The sequence below is a fragment of the Carassius gibelio genome, chromosome B5 (genome assembly GCF_023724105.1).
Source record: "Carassius gibelio isolate Cgi1373 ecotype wild population from Czech Republic chromosome B5, carGib1.2-hapl.c, whole genome shotgun sequence".
Lineage (NCBI taxonomy): Eukaryota > Metazoa > Chordata > Actinopteri > Cypriniformes > Cyprinidae > Carassius > Carassius gibelio.
Window position 1 is genome coordinate 35755961 of NC_068400.1, and position 24801 is coordinate 35780761.

The window sequence follows — 24801 nt, forward strand, 5'->3', positions numbered from 1 at the left end:
TTAGGTATATTAACGTGTTCAACCCACTGAAGAGCCAAAAATATGGCAATCATTTCTGTGGTATAAACTGACAGATGATTAGATGTTCTTTTTGCTATTCTATACCTAACCCTTGGAATATATATAGCTGCTGCTGCTGCATGGACCATTTCAGGATCTTTAGATACATCTATGTTACTTTAAAACTTTGTTTTATTTTATTTTAATAAGCCACTCACACTTACTTTAGCAGTTTAAATCCTTTACTGTGTCTTTTATTTTGTCAATATTAACTTCTGGCATGAAATTTTACATTCATAAATGTATGTTTTCCACCCCCCCCCCACGTTAAAGAGGGATTTGTGATGTACTGTATTTGGAGGCGTTAAAAGGAATGAAAAGTCCCAAAGCAAGATTTTTGTATTCTTCATTACAGGACTTAGTTTTTTTTTTATGTGAGAAGCTGTTACTCCCCTACTTTTTCTTTATCTCTATCTTTATATTTCTTTATTTTTTCTTAACGGTTGTTTATATATTTTACATTTATTTTGTTTCATGATGTACAGAGTGTGAACAAAAATTGAGTGTAATCTCAGACCGTATTTGTAAATCTACCAGTAATGTATGCCTTTATGTTTTAAATTTCAAAGCTTTGAATAAAAAAAAAATAAAAAATAAAAAAACACCCACTAACAGTTCCCACTTACACCTCCCTAATAACGCTGGCTGCAAAGGTTTGAATGTATGTTAAAAGAATTAAACAAAGTAACGTTTTTAATAAAAACACATCAGTTCTTATTTGATGAAAACATTCTAACATTAGACTGATATTTTTACTTTAAAATTAGGTTAACCTATACGATTTTCTTTTTTAAAAGGAAAAAAGTGTTGTTTTATTTTATTTTAATAAGCCACTCACGCTTACTTTAGTAGCCTAAATCCTTTCATATGTATTTTATGTTGTCAATATTAACTTCTAGCATTGCTATATCAGTTTAAACCCTGTAGATGCATACAAATATTAAACAGGAATGAATGTGGTAAGTCAAGATGGTATTTTCTTGCCAAAGAAACTTTTACAACATTACACGAAAGGCTAAATATTTAATCTCAAGTAGTGCATAGAAACGCATCTGGTGTCTGGCATCTGAAGTCTTTTTGTTTACTGTTACGACCATGTCAGCGAAGATTGTAAAACATCTAAAGGTTTTCGGTGTTTGCAACTCTATTGTAATCTAATTAGTTTTGAGTGGTTCTGGCGTTGTAAATGGTAATGCTGCAGGTCAGCTAAAGTAAAACATTTTTTTGTGTATTTAGTGATCAAAGGGTGACAATTTCAACTTTATGACCTGTGAGCGCGGGGTTAGCTGAAAGTTCATTTACTGGTCAAAAGGATGTTTGATCTTTTAATAAAGTCAGACCAGACAAGCAAAAAATCACAAACACACATAAACACACAACCATAAACACACAAACATAAACATACAGAAAACATGAACATGCATGCAAAATAAATAAAAAATTTTAGCTTTCATGTAGGATTCATGTCCGCACTCAAGTGTTTTTAGTAAGTAAGAGTCCAGAGACAAATGAAAATAGATGCATGAAGAAAAACATATATTCATATATTTTTTTATTTTTTCTTAAGTGTTTTTTTTTTCCGTTTTTCGGATCACCAGTAATTCTTTCGGACAGTTCGATTCAATAAACCGGTTGAAGAAAACGGTTCACCGGTTCTTTTGCGCTCAAAGTAATGGCGTCATTGGCGATGATTGGGGATGATTTACCCGCGGTTTACCTGTGCTCATAATATTAGCACAGAATTAGTTCAGAATCAATCACCAAAAGAACCAGTTCGGTTCAGACGCCCTGTGTGTTGGTCTGCTTCACGCTGAAGCAGCACTATCCTGGGCACCACTATCTCTCAGGACCTGAAGTGGGACAATCACATTGACTCCATCGTAAAAAAGGCCCAGCAGAGGTTGTACTTCCTTCGCCAGCTGAGGAAATTTAACCTGCCACAGGAGCTGCTGAAACAGTTCTACTCCACCATCATCGAATCCATCCTCTGCACTTCAGTAACTGTCTGGTTCAGCTCAGCTTCTAAATCTGACCTCAGAAGACTACAGAGGGTAGTCCGGACTGCTGAGCGAATCATCGGTACAACCCTCCCTTCTATTCAAGAACTGTACTTATCCAGAGTGAGAAAAAGGGCTGTCAAAATCACTTTGGACCCCTCACATCCAGCACACTCCCTCTTTGAACTGTTGCCATCTGGTCGACGCTACAGAGCACTGAGCACTAGAACGACCAGACACAGGACCAGTTTCTTCCCTCAGGCAATCCATCAGGCATTCTGTTATGGAGCCAGAAGAGTCTCAATAAAGATAAATGAACACACTACAGTCACATATGCACACATAGGATTCATACATGCACACACATAATTCATAAATACACACACAGGATACACAAATGCACACAAAATTCACAAATGCACACACAAAATTTAAAAAGCACAGAAGATTCACAAATGCATACAAAATTCAGAAATGCACACAAAATTCAGAAATACACACACAATTTAGAAATGCAAACAACATTTACAAATGCACTCAAGATTCACAAATGCACAGGACAAGATTCAGAAATGTATTTCTGATGCACACACACATATATCTTGATTTACAAACTGCTTGCGGTCTGTGAACTTCACTGCATTTGTGTGTGAATTTTGAGACTCCCCTGACTTGGCTCAACACACAAATGCCTTTTTTTAAACAGGGAATGATCTGCAACCAATCAGATATCTCCCTTGTTTTAGCCAATCACAAGAATGCACCCCACGTGGGGGATTGTTTACTTATAAGCCAATCAGCGAACGACTCACTTTCCTCACGCAGCGAACGACTCACTTACCTCACGCAGCCAGCGACTCACTTTGCGCAGCCAGCGACCCACTTTGCGCAGCGAGCGACTCACTTTCCTCACGAGTCACGCAGCGAACGACTCACTTTCCTCACCCAGCGAGCGACTCACTTTCCTCACGAGTCAGCAGGGAACGATTCACTTTCCTCACGAGTCACGCAGCGAACGACTCACTTTCCTCACCCAGCGAGCGACTCACTTTCCTCACGAGTCAGCAGGGAACGATTCACTTTCCTCACGAGTCACGCAGCGAACGACTCACTTTCCTCACCCAGCGAGCGACTCACTTTCCTCACGAGTCAGAAGGGAACGATTCACTTTCCTCACGAGTCACGCAGCGAGCGACTCACTTTCCTCAGCGAACGATTCACTTTCCTCAAGCAGCGAAGTTGAGCGAACGATTCACTTTCCTCACACAGCGATCAACTCACTTTCCTAAGCGAAGGACAGCCAGAGAGCCACTTTCCTCTTGCAGCCGACCACTGACTCTCTCTTCATGTAGGGACTGAATATTATAATTTAAGTGACTTCTATATTGCATCCAAAAGAATATTTAGATATATTTAAATATTCAAAAAGGTTTAAACATTTTTTTTTTTTACTTTCATTAAAATATTTCAATAAAATGAAATAATTGCCTATTGCAAATTTATGAATCCATGGTTAACTTTTTTTCTGCAGTCACTGGGCTATATGTATTGAGACATTTTTAAATTTATATTTTGTAAAAAAAATAATAAAAAATAAACCTGAATTGTAATCTAAACATCTGTATTTTCATACAATTTAATACAATTGCTGTGTGAACACGTTCATGTGATTGGCTTATAAGTAAACAATCCCCCACGTGGGGTGCATTCTTGTGATTGGCTAAAAGAAGGGAGATATCTGATTGGTTGCAGATCATTCCCTGTTTAAAAAAAAGCATTTGTGTGTTGAGCCAAGTCAGGGGAGTCTCAAAATTCACACACAAATGCAGTGAAGTTCACAGACCGCAAGCAGTTTGTGAATCAAGATATATGTGTGTGTGCATCAGAAATACATTTCTGAATCTTGTTCTGTGCATTTGTGAATCTTGAGTGCATTTGTAAATGTTGTTTGCATTTCTGAATTGTGTGTGTATTTCTGATTTTTGTGTGCATTTCTGAATTTTGTATGCATTTGTGAATCTTCTGTGCTTTTTAAAATTTGTGCGCATTTGTGCATCTTGTGTGTGTATTTATGAATCATGTGTGTGCATGTATGAATCCTGTGTGTGCATATGTGAATGTAGTGTGTGCATTTATCTTTATTGAGACTCTTCTGGCTCCATACTCTGTCTCTGTCATTCTGTTGTACTGCGGAGCTTCTGTCACGAAAACAAATTCCTCGTATGTGTAAACATACCTGGCAATAAAGCTCATTCTGATTCTAAATCACACATGCGCAGTATCTTCAGCTCATCGGCTCTCGAATCAGACGCGTCTGACAGAAACGGGTCGAGAACGAGTCAGTCTATTGTTCATTATATGGCTCGGCTCAGTGTTCATCTTCAGTTATCTCTTCACAGCAGTTCAGTCAGTGTACTGTTTGAGTAAATGAATTTGATATTGGTTTGTTTTAACTCAGAGGGAGTGTCAGCCACATTAAAAAGGTTAACAGCTTAAGTCATTTGTGGATTAATGCGTATTGGAGACGTGAACCGTTTAAAACGATTCAGTTCGAGGTGGTGAACTGGTTCAAAAAGATCTGGTTACATCAAATGATTCGTTCGCGAACTGAATATCACAAACTGCTTTGTTTTGAACTCTCAACAACAGACACGGAAGAGAAGACAATGCTGAATAAAGTCGTAGATTTTGCTATTTTTGGACCAAAATGTATTTTCAATGCTTAAAAAAATTCTAACTGGCCAGTAGACATGGACAGTATACCATTCACACAGTTTCAATGGAGGGACTGAGACGTCTTGGACTAAATCTAAAATATCTTAAACTGTGTTCAGAAGATAAACGTAGGTCTCATTGGTTTGGAACGACATGAGGGTGAGTTATTAATGACATAATTTAGATTTTTGGGTGAACTATCCCTTTAAAATGTTAAGTTTGTTCAACTCCATTTTTAAATATAAAAGAGTGAGCGACGCCCTATGGTACCATCACAGAGAGGCTCAAAATCCCTTTCCAGAACATTCTCGTTCACCATTCCTGGCTGGTGGAATTATCTTCCCACCCCTATCCAGAATGCTGAATCCCTGACAATTTTTAAGCGACAGTCTGAAGATCTCTTTTGACGTTACTTGACTTCATCCTAAATTTAAAAAAAAATGTATTGCTTCTCTTTCTACCTTGAACAATGCCAAAAACGTTGTATTACGAGCACTTCCTGTGTTATTTTAGCAGTAGGCCTAAAAACAGCACTGCTGTTTGATATTGGAAAAAGGTATTTTATTACACTTATTAGTTCATTATTTGAATTTATTATCATAATCATGAACACATTGGTTTGTAGTACAAATAGTTTTACTGTTTACTGCAGTTTTAAAATCTTTTTATTTTATTTTATTGACTCGCACATTCACAGAAAATACCTTACGTCTGCATTGCAAAAAAATTTGGATTAATGGCCATGATATTTGAAATTAAATGCCCAACAAACACATTTAGGTCAGACAAATAATATATATGCCGTTATGCTATAGTCTGATGTTTTGGACTAGAAACTTCACAGACTTTTAAAAAACTTTTTATCAAATAAAATAAAGTTGGCAACTAACTGTTTAGTGTGGGATTGGCATTCAAGCCATCCCCGGACTTTTATGACCTTTCACTTGATTTGTGGGTGGCATGAAGCCAGTATCATATCCTTTGCAGTTATAGGCTATAGAAATACTCAGTTAAAAAGTGCAAAGATATTAGAAATTCAGACAAAGTGTGCATATGATTATCTTTAAATATATAAAGCAGTTACATTTAACTAACTGTGATGGTTGACAGAAAGACAGAAAGCATATAGGCCTAATGCATTTATTTTGTGTCCTTATTTCAGTTTCAATTCTGAATTTCAAACTTCTCAAATGATCTAATAATAGGGACACATTACTTTTTATCTTTCACTTTTACTGCACCCATATACAAAGTGATGAAACTCCTTAGTACGCTCTTCAAAAGTTATGCTTTTGCAGTTCAGCAGTCAAGTTTGTGTGTGCATCTTGCAAGCTTTCGCACCTACATTAAAGATAGCATCAAACAAAATCCCTCATTAAATGGAAATATGATTTAAATATCCACAGGAAGTCTTCAATGGCCATATATAATGCCTTACAGATGTAAAGAGATTAATTCGTTCCATTGAGCTCCATCATTCAGGCTTCTCACAGATGGATTTAAAGGTAACAGAATGTGGTTATGTTTTCTTTGCAAATGTATTGTTTATACAAAATGTTATTTCAAAATGTTTTATTTTTTAATTTTGATTACCTTTATATCTTAATATCTTTTATATTCTCTCTGTACCTGTATCTTAAGGTGTTTTCACACTTTGTCCTCTTTATAAAACACCTTTATAGTTCTGTTTAGTGCAAAAGGACTGGGGTACATTTTTCACGCTGCCATCTGATTTTTTGCAGTTGTAAAATACATGTGATATACATATATTTGCTGATATGATTTATGTCATTAATCCAAATTATGGAATCTAAGGTTCAGTGTAAATTAACAGCAATTTAGTAGAATTTTTATTTATTTATTATATTTTATATTAAAAAGGTTTTTTATTTTATTTTTTTCAATTGAAGGAATGTTTTGAAAGAATAGATTATGAATTCAAATGGAATGATCCCACTCAATGATGAACATTGAATATATCTGAAATGAAATTAATTAAAAGATAACTGCAAGAATTTTAATAATGATTGTAAAATAAAATACAATGATAAAATTATCAGCAATACTGGTGGTTTCTGTGTCAATTCTGAGAGTCATCTTAGGGTCGAACATTTTATTTTCTTAAAAACAATAAGAATATTTAAATACAAACCTAAATGAATTAGTGTGTCCAGACTCAAGACTTTAGTTAAAATTTTCGCCTATTAACAAAGAAACACAAAACCGAACACTAGACAAATGTTTTGGTTTAGCAACAACTATTTTGGAGTTATGACAACTTCTCATAAAAATATGTTCAGCCAATAAAACTACACTGAGTTAGAGGAATTTAATACAAGCCACATTTTTGTGCAGATTACTAATTATATAATAATAATTATAGCTAATAATAATAATAATAAAAAGTTGTTCCAACTAATTTTGACATAATTCAACATTGTCACTGCCTAATTTTAAAAGTTATCACGAAAAGTAAAAAATCACTTATGCATATGAAATGTTAAAATTATCTCATGATAGCCTAATTCACGAACTAAATAACGGCGATTGGCCAATCAGAACGCGGTACTGTAAAAAGCCGAAGCGAGTTTCCATCGTTTTTCGTGTTAAATGGTTCAAGCGCAACTTTTTAACTTCTTTAAAAAGAACACAACATATGGTATAATTTTCCTCGATTAGAAGACATTCCCCTGACTTAATGTCATTGTGCTGTATTTGTGACTGAGTAGCCACCGACTTTGCAAAAAAACAAACAAAAACACATATTTCTAGAAGTCTAGAAGTTCAGTTTTTATATTTTTATATTCATTGCACAAACAATGTACTTTTCTGAATATCAGCACATAAATAAGTTAAACATTTTATAGAGCAAAGCGGTGTTTCTTTCCTGTTTTTGATCGAATCATGTGGTGGGGTGGGCGGATCGATCTAAATGTCGATAGTGTCGATGCCAACATTTCAATTTTAATTTAAATATCTCTCCTCTACATTCTTCATACTTTGCTCGTGTCTTCTACCTCTACAATCCTGAGCAAACGCCGCTTTCAGATCCTGGCCAACTTTGCTACTCCTCCCCCTCCTTCTGCTCTACTGTGATTCGTTGTTGATTCGTCACGTGACTCACTGACACAACGCGCCGAGGAGTGAGCATAGCTGTCTGATGAGAGATCAGGATGGCCGAGAGGAAGAGAAGCGTTGTGTGGAGCTATTTTAGGCACTAAATAAAAACACTGCAACTTGTGATAAGTGTAAAAAGAGCATTCGATACTGTGGCAACCCTACACTTAAAACACATGACAAGCAAAATGCTGAGCTACAAAATCGAAGAAATGAGGAGGGAAAAATTTAAATATGTTGTTGTTTCTCAATAAAAACCTCTGAGTTCAACAGGGGACAGGGTCCATAAGGGGGGCTCAGGGAATGTAATTGCACAGGTATATTTGTTCTTTGTTTGTTCTTCATTAATAATTGTGTGCACTTTATTTCACTTTATTTAATTTGCTTTTAAAACCAGAAAAAAGGGAGAGAGTTTTGTTATTTTTTTATTTTTTTAAGTAAAAAATATCGTATTGGTATTGATATCAGCAATACTTACCCTATATGTATTAGGTATCGGATCGATACCAAATTTAGCAGTATCGCCCACCACAATCATGTGAGCCAGTGATTCAATGATCCATTCACCTGTTTACGTTTCTAATGGAATCAGCCGTTTTGAAAGAATCCTTTGATTTGAATGATTCAATAAATAATTTATTTAAACCAGGATTGGCTGCCATCTACTGGCGATTATATTGTAATCTTTATTTATCTGAAACAGCCAAGGTGCCAGCACAAGAACACATTTATGAAAATATTGTTTAATTATCAGTATTGACCCAAATTGCTCAATTTCAGGCCCCAAAAGGAACATAAAACTTTAAATTATAGTTAATGTTAATTAATCATTTAAGGCAAATTTTGTAATCATTGTTTAAAATTAGCTGTGGGACCCCAAGCAGAAATTGAACGGAACATCCCCCATTGATTTTTTTTCCTCGACCACTGGCAAAAGACAGCATATTAATGAAAACTGCCTAATGTAATGTTGATCCAGGAAGTGGCATATGTTTGTGCAAGCTTTGGAGGTATTGATGGAAATGATTTACTGGATTTATGCTTTGATAACTGAATATTATCCTGAAGTATTTTTTTGACAAAAAAAGGGATCTTAATCCATCAAACCTTAATTCCTTAATTATATTTCTATCTTCAGTGTAACCATGTTTTATTATAAACCTAATAATATTTTCATCTGCTGTTTTTTTTTTCTTTTTTTCAGATGAACAGTACAGAGCCCTACTCCAACTCTAACGCCATCAGCAATGACAGCAGTAGGTTTTGTCCCATAAATCCCCAGCACATCTCAATTTCTGTGCTCATTTGTCTCACTTTCCTGGTGGGATTCCTGCTGAATGTCTTCAGTCTGTGGGTGTTCACATGCAGGACACCAGAATGGACGTCCAACACTGTTCTACAGTTTCATCTAGCTGTCAGTGATGTCCTCCTGTGTCCTATGGGACCGTTTATGGCAGTATATTATCACACTGTTAACTGGTCTTTTGGGAAAGCTTTCTGTCGGCTTAAAATAGCTTTAATAAGCTTTCACATTTACACCAGTATTCTGTTTCTGACTCTCATAAGCATTCACCGCTATGTGGTTGTGGTACGCTACAACCAAGTCTCTCACATGAATCGAAAGGACTTTGTACAGAAGCTCTGTGCTGGAGTTTGGCTTTTTGTATTGATTAAAGGAACTGTTTTAGCAGCTGTTTTAGACACAAGCACCGTGGACAATCGCACGTTATGCCTCAGCATTCATCAAGGACAATATACTGACTTCTATTTCATTGTAAACTTCACTATCCTCATTCCTGGATTACTTCTATCATTCCTTGTTTCTGCGATCTGCTACACTCTTCTTGTGCGCTCGATGTCCCATCTTGACACTAGCCATGATAGTGGACAAGCTATTAAGAGCAAATCATGTAAAATGGTGGCTGTTTGTTTGGTTATTTTTGTTGTTTGCTTCACGCCTATGAATGTGGCACGCAGTGTGGGTCTTGTGGTCAAGAAATTCTTACCCAACGAATGCAGTCTACTTTTAAAAGTGGAGACTGCATACTATGTGTCATGGATCTTGGCTGGAGCTAACTGCTGTCTCGATCCAATTATCTATTGTTTCAGCTGTCAGAAATTCACAAAAACACTTCGTATCTCTCTTAGGAAAATAGGGTTGAGGCTTGAAATGAGTCATGGGGAATCTTCATAAGATTGCCTTCATGTTAGCAAAAACAGCCCTCGGTTAGCAAGGAACATATTGAAACTGTTGTTACAGTATATATATTGTATGTGTTGGCATTTTGTATTGATAATTCACAGAAACTTTTTTGTTTTTTTAAATTGCAGTGAAATTTTGTATGTAGGTTTATAGTTAATTCAATTTAATGCAAATTAAATTATTTTGCTTACTTTTTGAAGTAAATTATTAGTTTTGTTAATGATTGCACTGAAGTGCAGACAATATAATGATTTATGGCAGTAGGATTATTATTTTTTTAATTAACATTCTATATATGTGCAACATTAGACCTTATATAAATAGTCTTAAAATCCATGAATTGTGAAACTGGTGTTCTTATTAAAGTACCTTACTGCTCAAAATATAGTGGTAGACAAGGGTGGAGTTTATGTTAATGACTGCTGACTAATAAAAGGAAATCCTGTCTTGGTTCCTTTTTATCACACTTCTACTGAAATGTTCAAGTAAAGTTGTGTGCTTTCATATAGTCACTTCGTCATACAATTTACATATTTCAAATGAGGTTTGAGGGGGGCGTTGTACGACCAGGTAAGTGCTCTGTTTAGCTTAATATTCATTTTTCAGAGGCATGTTACATTTGGTAATTTAATAAGAATTTAAGTGGAAAAATGTGTGTGTCTATTTGTTTTTCTCTATTCAAAACTTTTCTCTCTCTCCATTAACTTTTTTTTTTTTTTTGTCTGTTCAAAACCCTTTTTTTCTCTTACATGACACCACTGCACACTTCTCGTTTTGAAGAGAGAAAAAAAATTGGAGACATTTTTGGGAGAGAACAACACAATTTCAGAAAGAAAGTGAGAGAAAATCTTAGGACTTAGCCTCAAGAAAGAATCTAAGGCACTTATCCCCCCAACTCAATTATTATTATTATTATTTAAAGTTGCAAATCAGGGCTACTGTAAATTTCAGTTCCTCTGATCAACAACCTCTCATTTTTTTTGCACAGTGGCATTCTTCAAAGATGAACACCTCAGATGTAGTCAACGCTAGCCATAACAATACATGTTCTCCTGAGCCTCAGCACATATCTCTGGGTGTGATCCTCTGTCTGGTCTATCTTCTGGGCCTTCTGCTCAATGGATTCAGCCTGTGGGTCTTCACCTGCCGCGTTCACAAATGGAACTCTGGAGCTGTTCTGCAGTTTAATCTGGCTCTATCTGACGCCATCATCACTCCACTCACCCCACTGATGGCAGCGTACTTTGTCATGGATAGTAACTGGAAATTTGGGGATTTTGCCTGCCGGCTGAAGATCGCCGTGCTAAGCATCCACTTTAATGGCAGCGTTATCTTCCTCATGCTTATTAGTGTTCATCGATATGTGTCTGTGGTTCACTTCAACCGCTCCTTGTTGATAAAAAGGAAGATCTTCATAAAGAAACTGTGTGCTGGGATTTGGGGCTTTCTGATAATACTTGGCATTTTCTATGGATGGCTGCTTCCTGTAACCATTGAAGAAAATAATGGGCATTGTCTTACTATTCATCAGAAAAAATTGATTGATTCTTATTTTGTTATTAACTTTGTGATTTTCTTCTTTTGGTGTATTTTCCCCTTAATTATATTAGTGTTTTGCTACAGTCGCCTGGCGAGCTCAGTGTCCCGCATTAACATAAATTCTGCCCAGGGCCAGTCAGTCAAGAATAAGTCTATGAGGATGATAGGGATATGTGTATTCATATTTGCCCTTTGCTTTCTTCCTCTCAATGTTGTTCGGACTATCGGAGTAGTTGTGAAAAAGTATCATTCTAGTAAATGTAGACTTTTGTTGCAGTTGCAAACAGCATATTATGCATGCTATATATTGGCAGGTATCAACTGCTGCTTGGACCCCCTCATCTACTTTTTTGGCTCACATAATTTTATGAAAGCCTTTAGAAGATCTCTGAAGGTAATGGGGGTCAAACCTTATGTTGAAAACAAAATGGAATCAGAAACAGTAAGTCAAAGTCTAAACAGAAATGTAGTAAGTAATTGACAAACTTTCTGAACTCATGCCAGTGAAAACATCCTCAGAGAAGAGATTTGTTACAAGATGAAGTTAAAGCTTATAAGGGTACATGAACTAAAAAAAGTCCAAAACACTGTCCATTTTAGTTTCATGTTGATTTTAATGTTGCTTTGATAAGCAGCCTACTGCAAGATTACAATTACAATATTTTGTTTGTCCTGTATGATCCTATTCCATAATACTGAAGTAAAAATATAAAATAATAAAAAATATATATTTTTAAGTGTAATCTTGCTGGTAATATTGTGAATTTGACAGAAAATGTTACTGTGGCATCCACAGAAAAATGGGTGTTTCTGCTAAAAACACTGTGGAATGCATTAAGAATTTGTTAAAATGATTTTGTAAATATTTATTCTAGCCCACAAAGTAATGTTTAAGAATATACAAATGTTCTGGGCTAGTAACCTTTCACAAAATGCTAATTATAACTAGGCTAAATGCAGCAATAAGCTTTGAACGTTTTATTCAGCTGAATCTTTCAGATGGTAGCCTATGAATAAAATTATATTCTAAACTAATATTTTGAATTGTAGATAGTAGAATTTCAAATAGCCTGTGACAGTCATGCTAACACGTGAGTGAAACTAAATAAACAGAAGATCCATTAAACTGTTTATGTCATTGTTGATGACTAATACAAGATATAAAACTAACGTCCTCAGTTTTTTTCCTATTAGCTATTATTCCTATTCCTATATTATTATTTGTATCTGTGTAAATTGTAAAAGTTTTGTAAAAATAAAAGTAGCCTACTTGTAAAAACATTTTTAAAAACAACGAGGAATAAAATGTCATGTTGTTAAACTTTTCTTATCTGTGCTATAATAAAACGATTTTAAGAAGTGAGTCAGTTTATGTCTGTTTTTTTCCTGTTTATGGCGAGAACCGCAGTACTCCCAACTGACGTCAGACATTATTTGCGTGACGTCGGTCACAGGTAAAGAATTTGCTTTCCTTGTGGATCAGTTTCGCTCAACCACCTGTTCACGTTGGACAGAGAACAGAATGGGGAAGATTCGGGAATTCGAAATAACTCTTAAAAACAACAAAACAGTTTATAGTCCAGGTGAATCTATTTCCGGAACTCTGAAAATCTCAACTGCACAGCCAATAGAATGTAAAGGTAAGTAAACAAAAGACTCCAATAATAGCACGCAGCCACCAATATTTCACTGGATGATTTTTTTTTAGTTTCTAAACAAGTTTTCTTCTAAAAGTATAGTCGCCTACTTGTGTATCAAACGTAAATCTTAGCCTAATGGATGTTTTCCTAGACGTTCTTACGTGTAGAGTGGGTTTGTGTTCGCGCATCGAGGACTGAAACTGGTGTGAGCGAAACTTGTTGCGGATATTGACATACCAACGCGGAATAGTGTATAAATCTCTTACCTCTTTCGTTCCGATCTTAGTTCTCTGACATTTCCGTAATAACCATAAACAGAGTGTTACTGAAATAGGCTAATTGTGTATAATCCAATCTGTTTATCGATACCTTGCCAGGTGAACTAATAGCAGTTTCGGTTATCAGTGTCAGCATTTTAAAACAGTGACTGAGAAAATTAGGTATGAAGACTTATATTTAAGGGAAAGTTAGGTATGTTAGGCCTACTAGGACCTAAAATAGTTTAAGGAAATCTACATATAGATGTAACGCGTGAGCGGTTGCTTGGCGGTGTTTATTGTTTTTCCGAAAGCTCAATTTGCATATTTATGGAGAAGGGTCTGTCTGCTTGTATTTATGCCTTGAGCCTTCAGCAGCGTGTTTGAGTCCTTGAAACGGACCTTGAAACATCTTTTAATTGTCAAACAAATCTTGAAATCGGTTTTCAGGATGCAATTTGCTGCAATACTGGGGTGGTGTTAGCGCAGTGGATAAGACACACGTCTGTGGTGTGGGAGACCTGGGTTCGAATCCACTGTGAGACACCAATGTGTCCCTGAGCAATACACTTAACCCCCTAGTTGCTCCAGAGGCGTGCGACCTCTGACATACTTAGCAATTGTAAGTCGCTTTGGATAAAAGCGTCAGCTAAATGAATAAATGTAAATGCAATACTGGTCAGAATATTTGGAGAATATTTGGAGTCACCAACTGTTAATACCAGCACCTGTTTCACCCAGCCTCACCTGTTCATGTTAAGGTCAAATATCCTGACACATTTTTGCTTATCCACTGCAGTATACAAAAATAAATCTGCTGTAATTTCTGGATACTTGAAGGAATGCAAGCCTCAAAGACCCCATTAACTGTGCCTTTTTGGTGCAGAATAGGTATGGGCATGTATTATAAATGAATATGGCTAGCTATAAAAAAAGGTAAAAGGCTTTGCTACTTGCAATATGCATATCGAATGATTTCATATGCAGATAAAGTACAGCTCTGGCTTGTGTATCTAGATCCATAAAGCTAATATAAGAGTTACCAGCAAAATCTATTGTCCAGAAAGACAATACAGCTACATTTTGACTTTGGGCCTTATCTTGGTCATGGGATCAAGGTGAAACATCTATGAATATACATGATAAAAATGTCAGCCTATAGACCTATTTTGTGTAAAAACAAACAAACAAAACCCCACCAACCAATGTGAAGAAGGAAGCATGTTTAGAAGTGTTGTTTTTGCATGTTTGAGAACTGCTGTGGGCAAGGCAAATGTGAAAAGACTGGAATGAGTCAGAGTGCAAGATGATGTTTGAAAAAAAAAAAAAAAGTTGTTATACCAGATGTAATCTTCAGTTTAACAGTGATGTGAGAAAGAAAGCAGGCCATGTAATTATGTCAGTGGTTTGGGGCTGGTCTATTTGTTTGATCTGAGATGTTGATGAAGTGTACTGACCGGACTGGTTTGCTCACATTCTAGATCAAGGACAACAGTAATAACAATCGCACAGTCACCATTACAACATTATGAAGAAGTCATCTGACAGTATTTAAAACAATAACAGTTTTGTTTGAGTCTTTATTTATTTCTTTTTGGTTGAATTAAATTACTGAAGTAGCCTAGTTGACTCTTTTGACCTGAGCAATATTTTTGCCCTCATTTCCTGTTTATTAATCAATAGAAGATTTTATTTAATTTTATTTATATATTGTTTGACAAAATTTTCTACCAGTATCAGTTCATAAATGTCAATTCAGGAGCACTCATATTCTGTTCAGTTCGTCAGTGACCGATCATAAGATGTTGTTGTTCACCCAGTTTCTTACTGGAGTCTCTTCTGACGTATGTCCCATGGTTGCTTATGTATCTGTGGTAACATCTCTGCTTGCTTGCAGTCAGTGTGTGTCTTGGGCTTAGAGAGTGAGAGAGAGAGAGAGAGGGAGAGAGAGAGAGGTGAAATTGTGAAAATAAAGGTTTGCAAACAGATAGAATCACAAACACAAGGATTTAAAAGAAAGAAATGGACAAATAAAGACTGCATGTTAATAGCTGTATTTATTTCTCTTAGGGATTGAGGACCTATCTTTGTAAACTAGCTTTGTAAATTGCTTTTCTGCAGATTTATTTAAATAATTATTTTTTTAATAATCAATTTGTAGTCTAATATATAAACAATTAAAGGCTACATAACATACAGTTTCACTTAATCTCATGATAATCTTGAGTACTTATTGCATCCTTCATATATCCAAAATGTCTTTAGTTTTATCATATTTATAATAGTCAAGTCAAGTCACCTTTATTTATATAGTGCTTTAAACAAAATAAATTGCGTCAAAGCAACTGAACAACATTAATTAGGAAAACAGTGTGTCAATAATGCAAAACGACAGTTAAAGGCAGTTCATCATTGAATTAAATAGTGTCTGTGCATGTACTTGCAATCAAGTCAACGATATCACTGTAGATGAAGTGACCCCAACTAAACAAGCCAGAGGCGACAGCGGCAAGGAACCGAAACTCCATCGGTGACAGAATGGAGAAAAAAACCTTGGGAGAAACCAGGCTCAGTTGGGGGCCCAGTTCTCCTCTGACCAGACGAAACCAATAGTTCAATTCCAGGCTGCAGCAAAGTCAGATTGTGCAGAAGAATCATCTGTTTCCTGTGGTCTTGTCCTGGTGGTCCTCTGAGACAAGGTCTTTACAGGGGTTCTGTATCTGGGGCTCTAGTTGTCCTGGTCTCGGCTGTCTTTCAGGGCTGTAGAGGTCCTTTCTAGGTGCTGATGCACCATCTGGTCTGGATACGTACTGGATCCGGGTGACTGCAGTGTCCCTCTGACCTGGATACAGACTGGATCTGGTGGCTACAGTGACCTCGGAAAAAGAGAGAAACAGACAAATATTAGCGTAGATGCCATTCTTCTATGGATGTAGCAAGTACATAGGGTGTTATGGGAAATGTTTCTGCTTCCATTTTACCTAATTAATGCAGCCTAAAAATCCTTTAACGGATTTGGATATTAAAAGCATATTATATATCATAATAATATGATATATAATATAATACAGCTTTCCGATTCTTTCCAGAAAATGCAGAGCTCCTGGAGGCGTGTGGTGGGCGGAGCTATAATACAGATCTTTCACGTGTTCCATTAACATATATTCACATACGTGGTGATTTCCAACAAAATACAGAAATCTGATGCAATTGTAGTTACATGAATGGGATCTTTTATCACAGGGACGGCTCCATGTTTTAATAGCAAACGATTTGCAAATCTAGGGTTGACTTGGGCCTTGTTTATAAAACATTTGTCACTCAAATGACCAGAACACACATAGGCACATGATACACTCCTTTGCTGCCTCGGAAAAACAAAGGATTGGAGGATTTATTTGGAGGCATTCTTGAACGAATCCTATGCAGCGCTGCCGACGAAAATATCTGCATTTAACAACTGTAAAAGTAAAACATGGTCATTTGTTTTCAATTGCAAAACATTTTTACTGTCCCCTGTTGCTAATTTTGTCATGCAGCAAAGATGTATCTTTTTGTTTATTATTATTATTTTTTTTATCTCTATAGCAATATAGAAATTTTCTTTACTAAACTCGATACCATGAGTTGTTTGTTTGGCCTCCTTTGTTGATGACATATGGCTAGTGTGTTTTAGTCTGTTGCCTTGTAATGTTACCATGACGGTATGTTTCAATGGAACGTCCTGCTGGTAAGAGTGAAGGACAGAGTGAGGTCAAATCAAGTTTTCATTAAAGGAACAAGGCTGTCATCTTGGTCCTAGACAATCACAGTCATCATTAACTGACCCTCATGAAATGTTCCTTTAAATAACTGTCAGGACTTAATCTCACACAATGAAGCATTCCTTTTGATAGCTTTTCATGAGTAAAAAAAACGTTCTTTTCAGTACTGCTTTGGATATAACTGGATATTGTTATATGGATATAAATGTGTTTTTTTGTGTGTGTTTTTTTTAATCTTCTGTACCAGTCCAGTTATATATCACCCGTTACTATTTTGGTGCGAGAAACCACTGCAAATGATCAAGTATGTGAGCGAACTTTTTTTAATGACTCAAACTGTATCGTGATTCGTGAACATATGTTTGACCAGTTAGATCAAAAGAGTGATTCATTCGCAATTCTGGCATCACAAGTTCTGATTCTAAACAGCTGATTGACAGAAAAAAATGATTCTCAGGTTGGTAATTTTCACTGACATAAGGATTTATCAGTAATATTTTACTGGGACAAAGCAGAATTTTTTTCTGCAGCTCGTGTCCCAGTAAAAAGGATCTGGCGATGCCTGCTGCTTATCAGCATCTTTCATCTGTGCAGGCACATTTCTTTTTACTGACCAATGTCTTTATTCCATAATCAGCGATCAAAGTGAACTGCCAGGGCTTCTGTGGAGTGACCAGCAAATCAAATGACACAGACTGGACAGAGGAGGAGCAGTACTTCAGCAGCTCAGTCTCAGTAGCAGACAAAGGTACACAGATGTCATGGCCTCGCTCACACATTAAATGGTAGGAGAATGCTTGTTCAGATCCCTTACAGTTTCTCTCTGTCTGTTTCCCAGGCATTCTGAAAGACGGCGAGCACAGTTTTCCCTTCAAGTTTCTCTTGCCAGGTGAGGCACAATTTTGGCTGTCGCTCGACATTCCTCCAAGACATGTCAGAGATTAACCACTGTTTACATATATCCACGGCAACAGAACAACTGTTTAAAAAAAAACTAAAATGACAACTTTATATAACCAAATACAACTTATTTGTGTCACCCAATACAGGTATTAGGAGTTTGAGAGTATAGAATATAGGAGTTTTTTCCTAGTTCGATAAATGTGCAATACAGTCCAAAAGTTATTTTTTTCAAATGTTTTGGTAAAAAAATAAAATAAAATGCTTATACTGTGAAATATTGTTGCAAATTAAAAGAACTGTTTTCTCTTTTTACATATTTAAAAATGTCATTTATTCTATGAAGCTTAAACTGAATCAGCTACGCCAGTCTTCAGTGTCACACGATCCTTCAGGAATCATTCTAAAATGCTGATTTGTTGCACAAAGAAACATTTCTCATGTCAGTGTAAAGGTGATTCAGAGAATTGCTTCTAGGCATTACACATTTTAGAAATGTGTTGCTGAAAACATGTTACGAAGACTGTGAACTATTTAGTACTGAATTGTGGAGTTAAAGTTTTTCACAATTTTTGTCTTCAGGATTTTTGGTTGGGCCTGAAAACATGTCTTTATGATGCACTTGAGGCACTGAGCATGGTCCGTCCCCTAACACAATAATAACTAGAGGGTATCCGCATCAATAAACATGTATCGCTGTGTAATTAAGCTGCTAGAGTTAGCATCCATTCAGGCTGTAGCAGTATTTGACAGTTGAAAGGGGTTTAACACAATTGGTAGTGGTTTCAGTGTCAACCGAGGAAACACCCCCAGAATTTGATATACTGCAGACTTATTTATTTGGCTTTTTTTTTACGATCCAAATTTGGTTGCGTGGTTAATAACACCTTTCTCTGTGGTGTCACAAACTTAGAGCACATTTAATATTGCTTCACTAGTTCACGCTTACATATAATTAGCTGAGGTATGGTATGCGTATTTGGCGTGCTGTCCGGGGAAGGGCTCCGAGCTCGGGAATTGCCCGAAGCTAGAGTACCCCCCCTTCCCCGTATATTGTAAAGTGAACTTGAAGTGAGGAGATGGGGTGGAGGAGGGATGCTGATAAACCGTCAATGGATAGAGGTAAGTCAGCGATATTTATACTGTGGGATTGATTACTTGATTGTGGTCCACCTGTGATGATTAGGCTAAGTATCTGACGCGCTCCTCCCGAATCTTCATAGATAATTACATTTTATGATGACTTTAACAACTTTTTGGAAACTGTGATACGTGTTTTCTTTTTCAAGAATCGTTGGTAAATATAAAGTTTAAAAGAACAGCATTTCTCCAAAGTAGGTCTTTTGGTAACATAAAAAAAAAAAAAAACCTTAGTGTGAGTTCGGTTACTGTCAGTTAAATTTCAGTTAAAAAGTCGGATTCCTTAATTTTTGTTTGTTTTATTCACTCTCTTCACAATGTGAAACTAAGACACACGCTAGCCCATCAAGGCTATCCCAGCTCTTATTGTCTGGAGCTGCTCAGCTGCTATTTGAAACCTCCATCTGTTGTTCCTCTATTATCTGAGACTCCCCGGCTCCCCCCTCACAGAACAATGCCTCTTAGAGAATCGTGCTTCACGTGCTGTACCGTTGGCTTTTGTGGTTTTCAGCCTTTTGCTAAAAACATAGAAGCTTATTGGATAATGCACCCTGTTAAACCTTTTTTGTTTGAAAAGAACATTGTTCCAATGCAAAAGTCCAAACTTTGGTTATGAGAAGTAAGCAAATTATTAGCCACATCCTAATTTTTTTATTTTTTGTTTATTTTTATTAATTTATCTGCACCTGCAGAGTAGACATACAAACCTCTCTAATCCTCTCTTTTGTAGCTGCTGCACCTACATCATTTAAAGGGCCTTATGGAGTTATTACATACAGAGTTCGGGCTTTCATAGACACACCTCGTTTTGCAAAAGACTACAAGATAGAGAAGCCCTTCACTATGAAGAACACAGTCAACCTGAATGAAATACCTGGTATTCAGGTAAATGTGCTACACAGATCTCCATATTCTTAACTTCTGCCATTGATTTACATTACTATGCTTTTAATCATTTGCTTTGTGCAGGAACCTAGCTCCTCTTCTGTAACCAAGAATTTCTCATACATGCTTGTGAAAAATGGGACAGTGGTGCTGAAAGCTAAGAGTGACATGCGAGGATATATCACTGGACAGATCATAAAAGTGTTCGCTGAGATTGAAAACAAATCTGAGAAGTCAACAGGTCATGTGGTTGCCAGTCTAATGCAGGTAAGATTACACGAACTACATTAGATTATATTTTAAGAACAAATGTTTTCAGTTAAAGAATTGAGTATAGTGTGTGAAAATAGATTTTCTATTTATGATTAAAAGTGACTGTAAAGACTAAATTCTGTTCTTTTTTACATTCTACTGATTCTAAATATTAGGGAGGACAACACTGAGAATAAGAAATGTTTCTTGAGCAATTTCTGAAATGATATTTTTGATCCTATAAGTGCAGCCTCAGTGAGCACAAGTGACTTATATGGCTAAATAAATAATTTTGATTGAATATGCAGGTACACTTCGGTAAATATCATGATAAGATTCTCAATATTGCTCATCTCTTAATCTTAGAAAGTTACATATAATACCAAGAAGCCGACATATGACTTGCGGACTGTAGCGGAGGTAGAAGGACCTGGAGTTAAGGGTGGACAAAAAACTGAATGGAAGGAGCAGATTATTGTACCTTCTCTTCATCTGTCCACCCTGACTGATGGAAACCTCATCCAAATCTGCCACTACATTCAGGTGAGTATTTAAATTAAGTTATTGTCACACATATTACATTAACATATTACATGAACATTAACAAGACACTTTTCTTTCCTGTGAGTATTTTTCTCTGTGTGTTTAATAATATCTGGCTTTATGGAAGCACTGGGCACATGTATATCAGAGAGATACATTTTATCAGAAGTTCATGCAAATTGAATATTGTATTTCCTTCTTCCTTCCTCTCATTGAATCTCATCTGCATGTTTGTTTCTGCTTTTCCAGGTCTATTTGAAATACCCAGATGTATCAGTAACTCTGCCCCTTTACATTGGAAGCATCGCACTGGATCCAACTCGGCCTTCCCGCTCTCGGTCGGTTGCACCAATGCCAGCCCCACGTAATAACCCCACCGCGCCTCCTACCTCTGCCAATGCCCATTCTCCTGCTGCTGCTCCAGTCGAATCTGCCCCAACCACCCTGCCATTACGTAAAACCCCAAAAACTGCACCCAAACCCAGGCCTCGTAGCAGCTACGCATCCCTCAATGTGCTTCCCCCTGATATGTACCCAGAACTCCCAGGTGTGGCTAACTACAGCGTGGAAATGCCAAAGAGTCCACAGTATGAGTCTGGTTCCCAGCTTCCTCCAAACTATAGAAGTTCACCATATCCACATGGTATGGCATGGTTATTAAATAATTAAATTAAAATGTATATATGTGTGTTTTAAAAGATGTGAGCCATAACACAACACCCAAGAGCTTAATCATCAGTGTTGGGGGTAACGCATTACAAGTAACGCAAGTTTTTTAACAGATTACTTTTAAGTAGCTAGTAAAGTAACGCATTACTTTTCAATTTAGATGCAAATATCAGTTACTTTTTTTAAGTAAGTAAAGCCATTTACTTTGCTTCCCATTTATTGACTGACAGCTGTCGTGTTGCCATGTTGAGAGAAATTGGGAGGGAGTAAGTGCAGAAGAACACGATATTACTGTTGTTCTAGACTAAATATGAACATGCATTTACTCATCTCACCAGCACAAAAACAGATTCAGTAGTCCTTAAAATGAATAAAAACAGTCAAATGCAAACTCAGAATATAATGCAACCTGCAGTAATTTAAATGTTAAATAAGACACGTATAGTTTATGTATTTAATCCCATTTTATTAACCAATGTCTTTGCTGCTGATCTTCAATGATCCAATTTAACCATACAAAAAAAATGACACGTTTCATTTTTGTTATTGCTGAATAGTGTTGAACTTTCTTTTCCTGCATCATATTCTTCATCCAGTTTGTTTGAGCTCTACTGTACAGACATGCATTTACATTTCCTTCAGCCTGAGGCGTATTCATTTTACTTTTGTTTTGAAAAGGGCTTTTACATATGTAAAATAACTTTTTTTTAATTAAAAACAAGCAAGCAAGTAACTCAAAAGTAACATAACACATAACTTTCAATAAAACGTAATTAAATAACGCAATTAGTTACTTTTTTAGGGAGTATCGCTATATTGTAATGCATTACTTTAAAAAGTCATTTTCCCCAACACTGTTAATCATATATTGTATATATTCATACATAATATATTTACATAATATTTAAAATTAATTAAAATTAGTTTGTTTCAATTTTGTTTTGATTATAATTATTATTATATTTAATTGATTGTTCATTAGGTAAAGCAATGTTACCTGGTGATTAATTTGATTTCATTTCTTTTGACAGAGGCTCCACCTTCTTATGAAGATAGCTGCAATATATAGGATGTTTCCCAACCAAATGAAGAAGGGAGAAAAACATTGAAAAAACATGTGACTTTTATAAATGGAGACAACAAGCAGTTTTGAACCAAATGTGTACATATCCACATTATGTGTACTTACAATGTCTGTGCTGAAGAATGTGATATTTAACCTAAGAAGTCAGCTGATACAATACTTTAGGTGTGGTTTGACAGATATTATGCCAAACAGGTGGAAATGAGTAATTTTGCTTTTCATTTTTGTCCTTGCAGATGACCTGTAAAATAGATCTGCCTCTTGCAAAGATATTACCACTTGTTTTTAGGAGTTTCATCATGGAAGAGTATTATGTACTCTTCTATTATTAGACTGTTGCTTGTTTTGTACATTTGTGCTTGCAATCACACGGTCACAAGGGTACTTTTATTTTATTTTATTGTATTTTTTTTAATGTTTTTTTTTTATTATTAATTAGCATGTTCAGGCTTTGTTTTTTATGTTCCTGATAAACTAAAGCTGAATCCAGTTCAAGTGAAATTGTAACTTAACTTTATACTATGTGTGGATACATGTCCTCATGTCATTATACAAAACCACTGAATATTTAGTATATATATATACGTTTTTGGTATTTAATGATTAATAGTTAACTTTAATTATTCATTTCTGCCTTTGCTAGTATTGCACATTACTTTCATGTTAAAACTTTTTTTATTTAAGCAGTGATTTACATTTATATATTGTGTACAGATTAATAAAAATGTTTTAAAAAAAAAACTCTGCATTTTGTACTGTTAAACAGAATGAAAATGAATCTTTGACGCTCCTGTGACTTTGACATGGATCTTTGATAGGCTGTTTTCATTATTCTTTACTTGTTGCTCATGGCAAAGATCCATTAAAGCACCAGTAGGGTTAGAAATCATCAACAGTGGCCATAACTCAAGCTTTGTGTACCATAGGATAAATTATACAGTTCAACCTTAAGTGCCAAGTGCCACACATTAGAAAAGTGTGTGGTAAGTGATTTCAAAGGAATTTCTAGAAGTACAGACAGGCACAGCGATTCTTGGGGATCAATTTGTTGAGGTACAAACAATATTGTTTTTTTCCCCAATAATGTATTTTTAACATTTATTTATTGCGATACTTATGTTTCGCACCGAGAAGGTATAAAAAAAAGTGCACGAATGGTTTATAGTGGGCCTGAGGTCTAAAGCCAGACTGATGTTCAGATTCTTATTCAGCAATAGTTAGTATCTATAATCAAAAATCTGAATCAAGGCCAGATTTAATCATGGAAATTCTTCAAAATCTCTTTGAGTTGAAACAAATTAAAATAGAAGTACAGTTTATGTGGGTCCCAGCTCATGTGGGAATTAAAGGCAATGAGGAAGCAGATAAATTAGCCAAACAAGTAGTAGATGAAGATAGGGTAGAAATTGAGTTATCACATAGTTTAAAAGAAATCAAATCAGTAATAAAGGAGGAAATGATTAAAAAGTGGCAACAATATTGGGATAATGAGAGTAAAGGTAGACATTTATATGCAATACAAAAGAAAGTGGGAAAAGGTAGGAAAAGAGGGAGAAATAGAAGGAAGGAAAGTATAATTACAAGACTAAGGGTGGGACATACCGGTTTGAATAAAACATTACATTTAATATCTAAGCATCCAACGGGTTTGTGTGAGAAATGTGGACAAAGTGAAACTGTGGAACATGTGTTTATTAATTGTAATGGTTATGATGAAGAAAGAGAAGTGCTAAGAGAAGAATTATGGAAGAATGAAGGGAAAGAGTTAACATTAAAGAATATATTAGACTTGGATATAGGAAATAGTATGGTTAATGTGTTGTTTCAGTTTTTGAATAATACTGGTTTAATGAATAGATTGTAGGATTAATATGTATATAGGATTATAGAGAGAGGTAGAAGATGCGGATGAAGTATAGTGTGAGACAGTGTAAGTAAATCTGGAGGTAAATAAGGTTGCGGATGGGAAGTGGGAGTTAAAGGGAAGTGGGGTGGAAGCTGGAGGAGCTGAACACGCAGCGCCAGTGGGTTTTATT

At 35.9% G+C, this 24801-nt stretch overlaps 2 protein-coding genes across 4 annotated transcripts; both read left to right on the plus strand.

Annotated features, from left to right (window-relative positions):
• Window positions 1–10468: 10468 nt before the first annotated feature.
• Window positions 10469–12892, plus strand: LOC127958736 (P2Y purinoceptor 4). Of its 3 annotated transcripts, none has more exons than XM_052557694.1 (3): window positions 10469–10662; window positions 10873–10928; window positions 11081–12892. In XM_052557694.1, the coding sequence occupies exons 1-3, from the start codon at window positions 10632–10634 to the stop codon at window positions 12110–12112; spliced, it is 1119 nt and encodes a 372-aa protein (XP_052413654.1). In that variant the 5' UTR covers window positions 10469–10631; the 3' UTR covers window positions 12113–12892. The 3 variants fall into 3 exon arrangements, with proteins under 3 accessions (XP_052413654.1, XP_052413655.1, XP_052413656.1); XM_052557695.1 differs by having other exon boundaries at window positions 10474–10662; window positions 10873–10971; XM_052557696.1 differs by lacking the exon at window positions 10873–10928 and having other exon boundaries at window positions 10475–10662.
• Window positions 12893–13052: 160 nt separating this feature from the next.
• Window positions 13053–23506, plus strand: LOC127958735 (arrestin domain-containing protein 1). Its single transcript, XM_052557693.1, has 8 exons — window positions 13053–13271; window positions 17930–18040; window positions 18131–18181; window positions 20063–20217; window positions 20302–20484; window positions 20836–21012; window positions 21262–21655; window positions 22713–23506. The coding sequence occupies exons 1-8, from the start codon at window positions 13154–13156 to the stop codon at window positions 22748–22750; spliced, it is 1227 nt and encodes a 408-aa protein (XP_052413653.1). The 5' UTR covers window positions 13053–13153; the 3' UTR covers window positions 22751–23506.
• Window positions 23507–24801: the final 1295 nt, after the last annotated feature.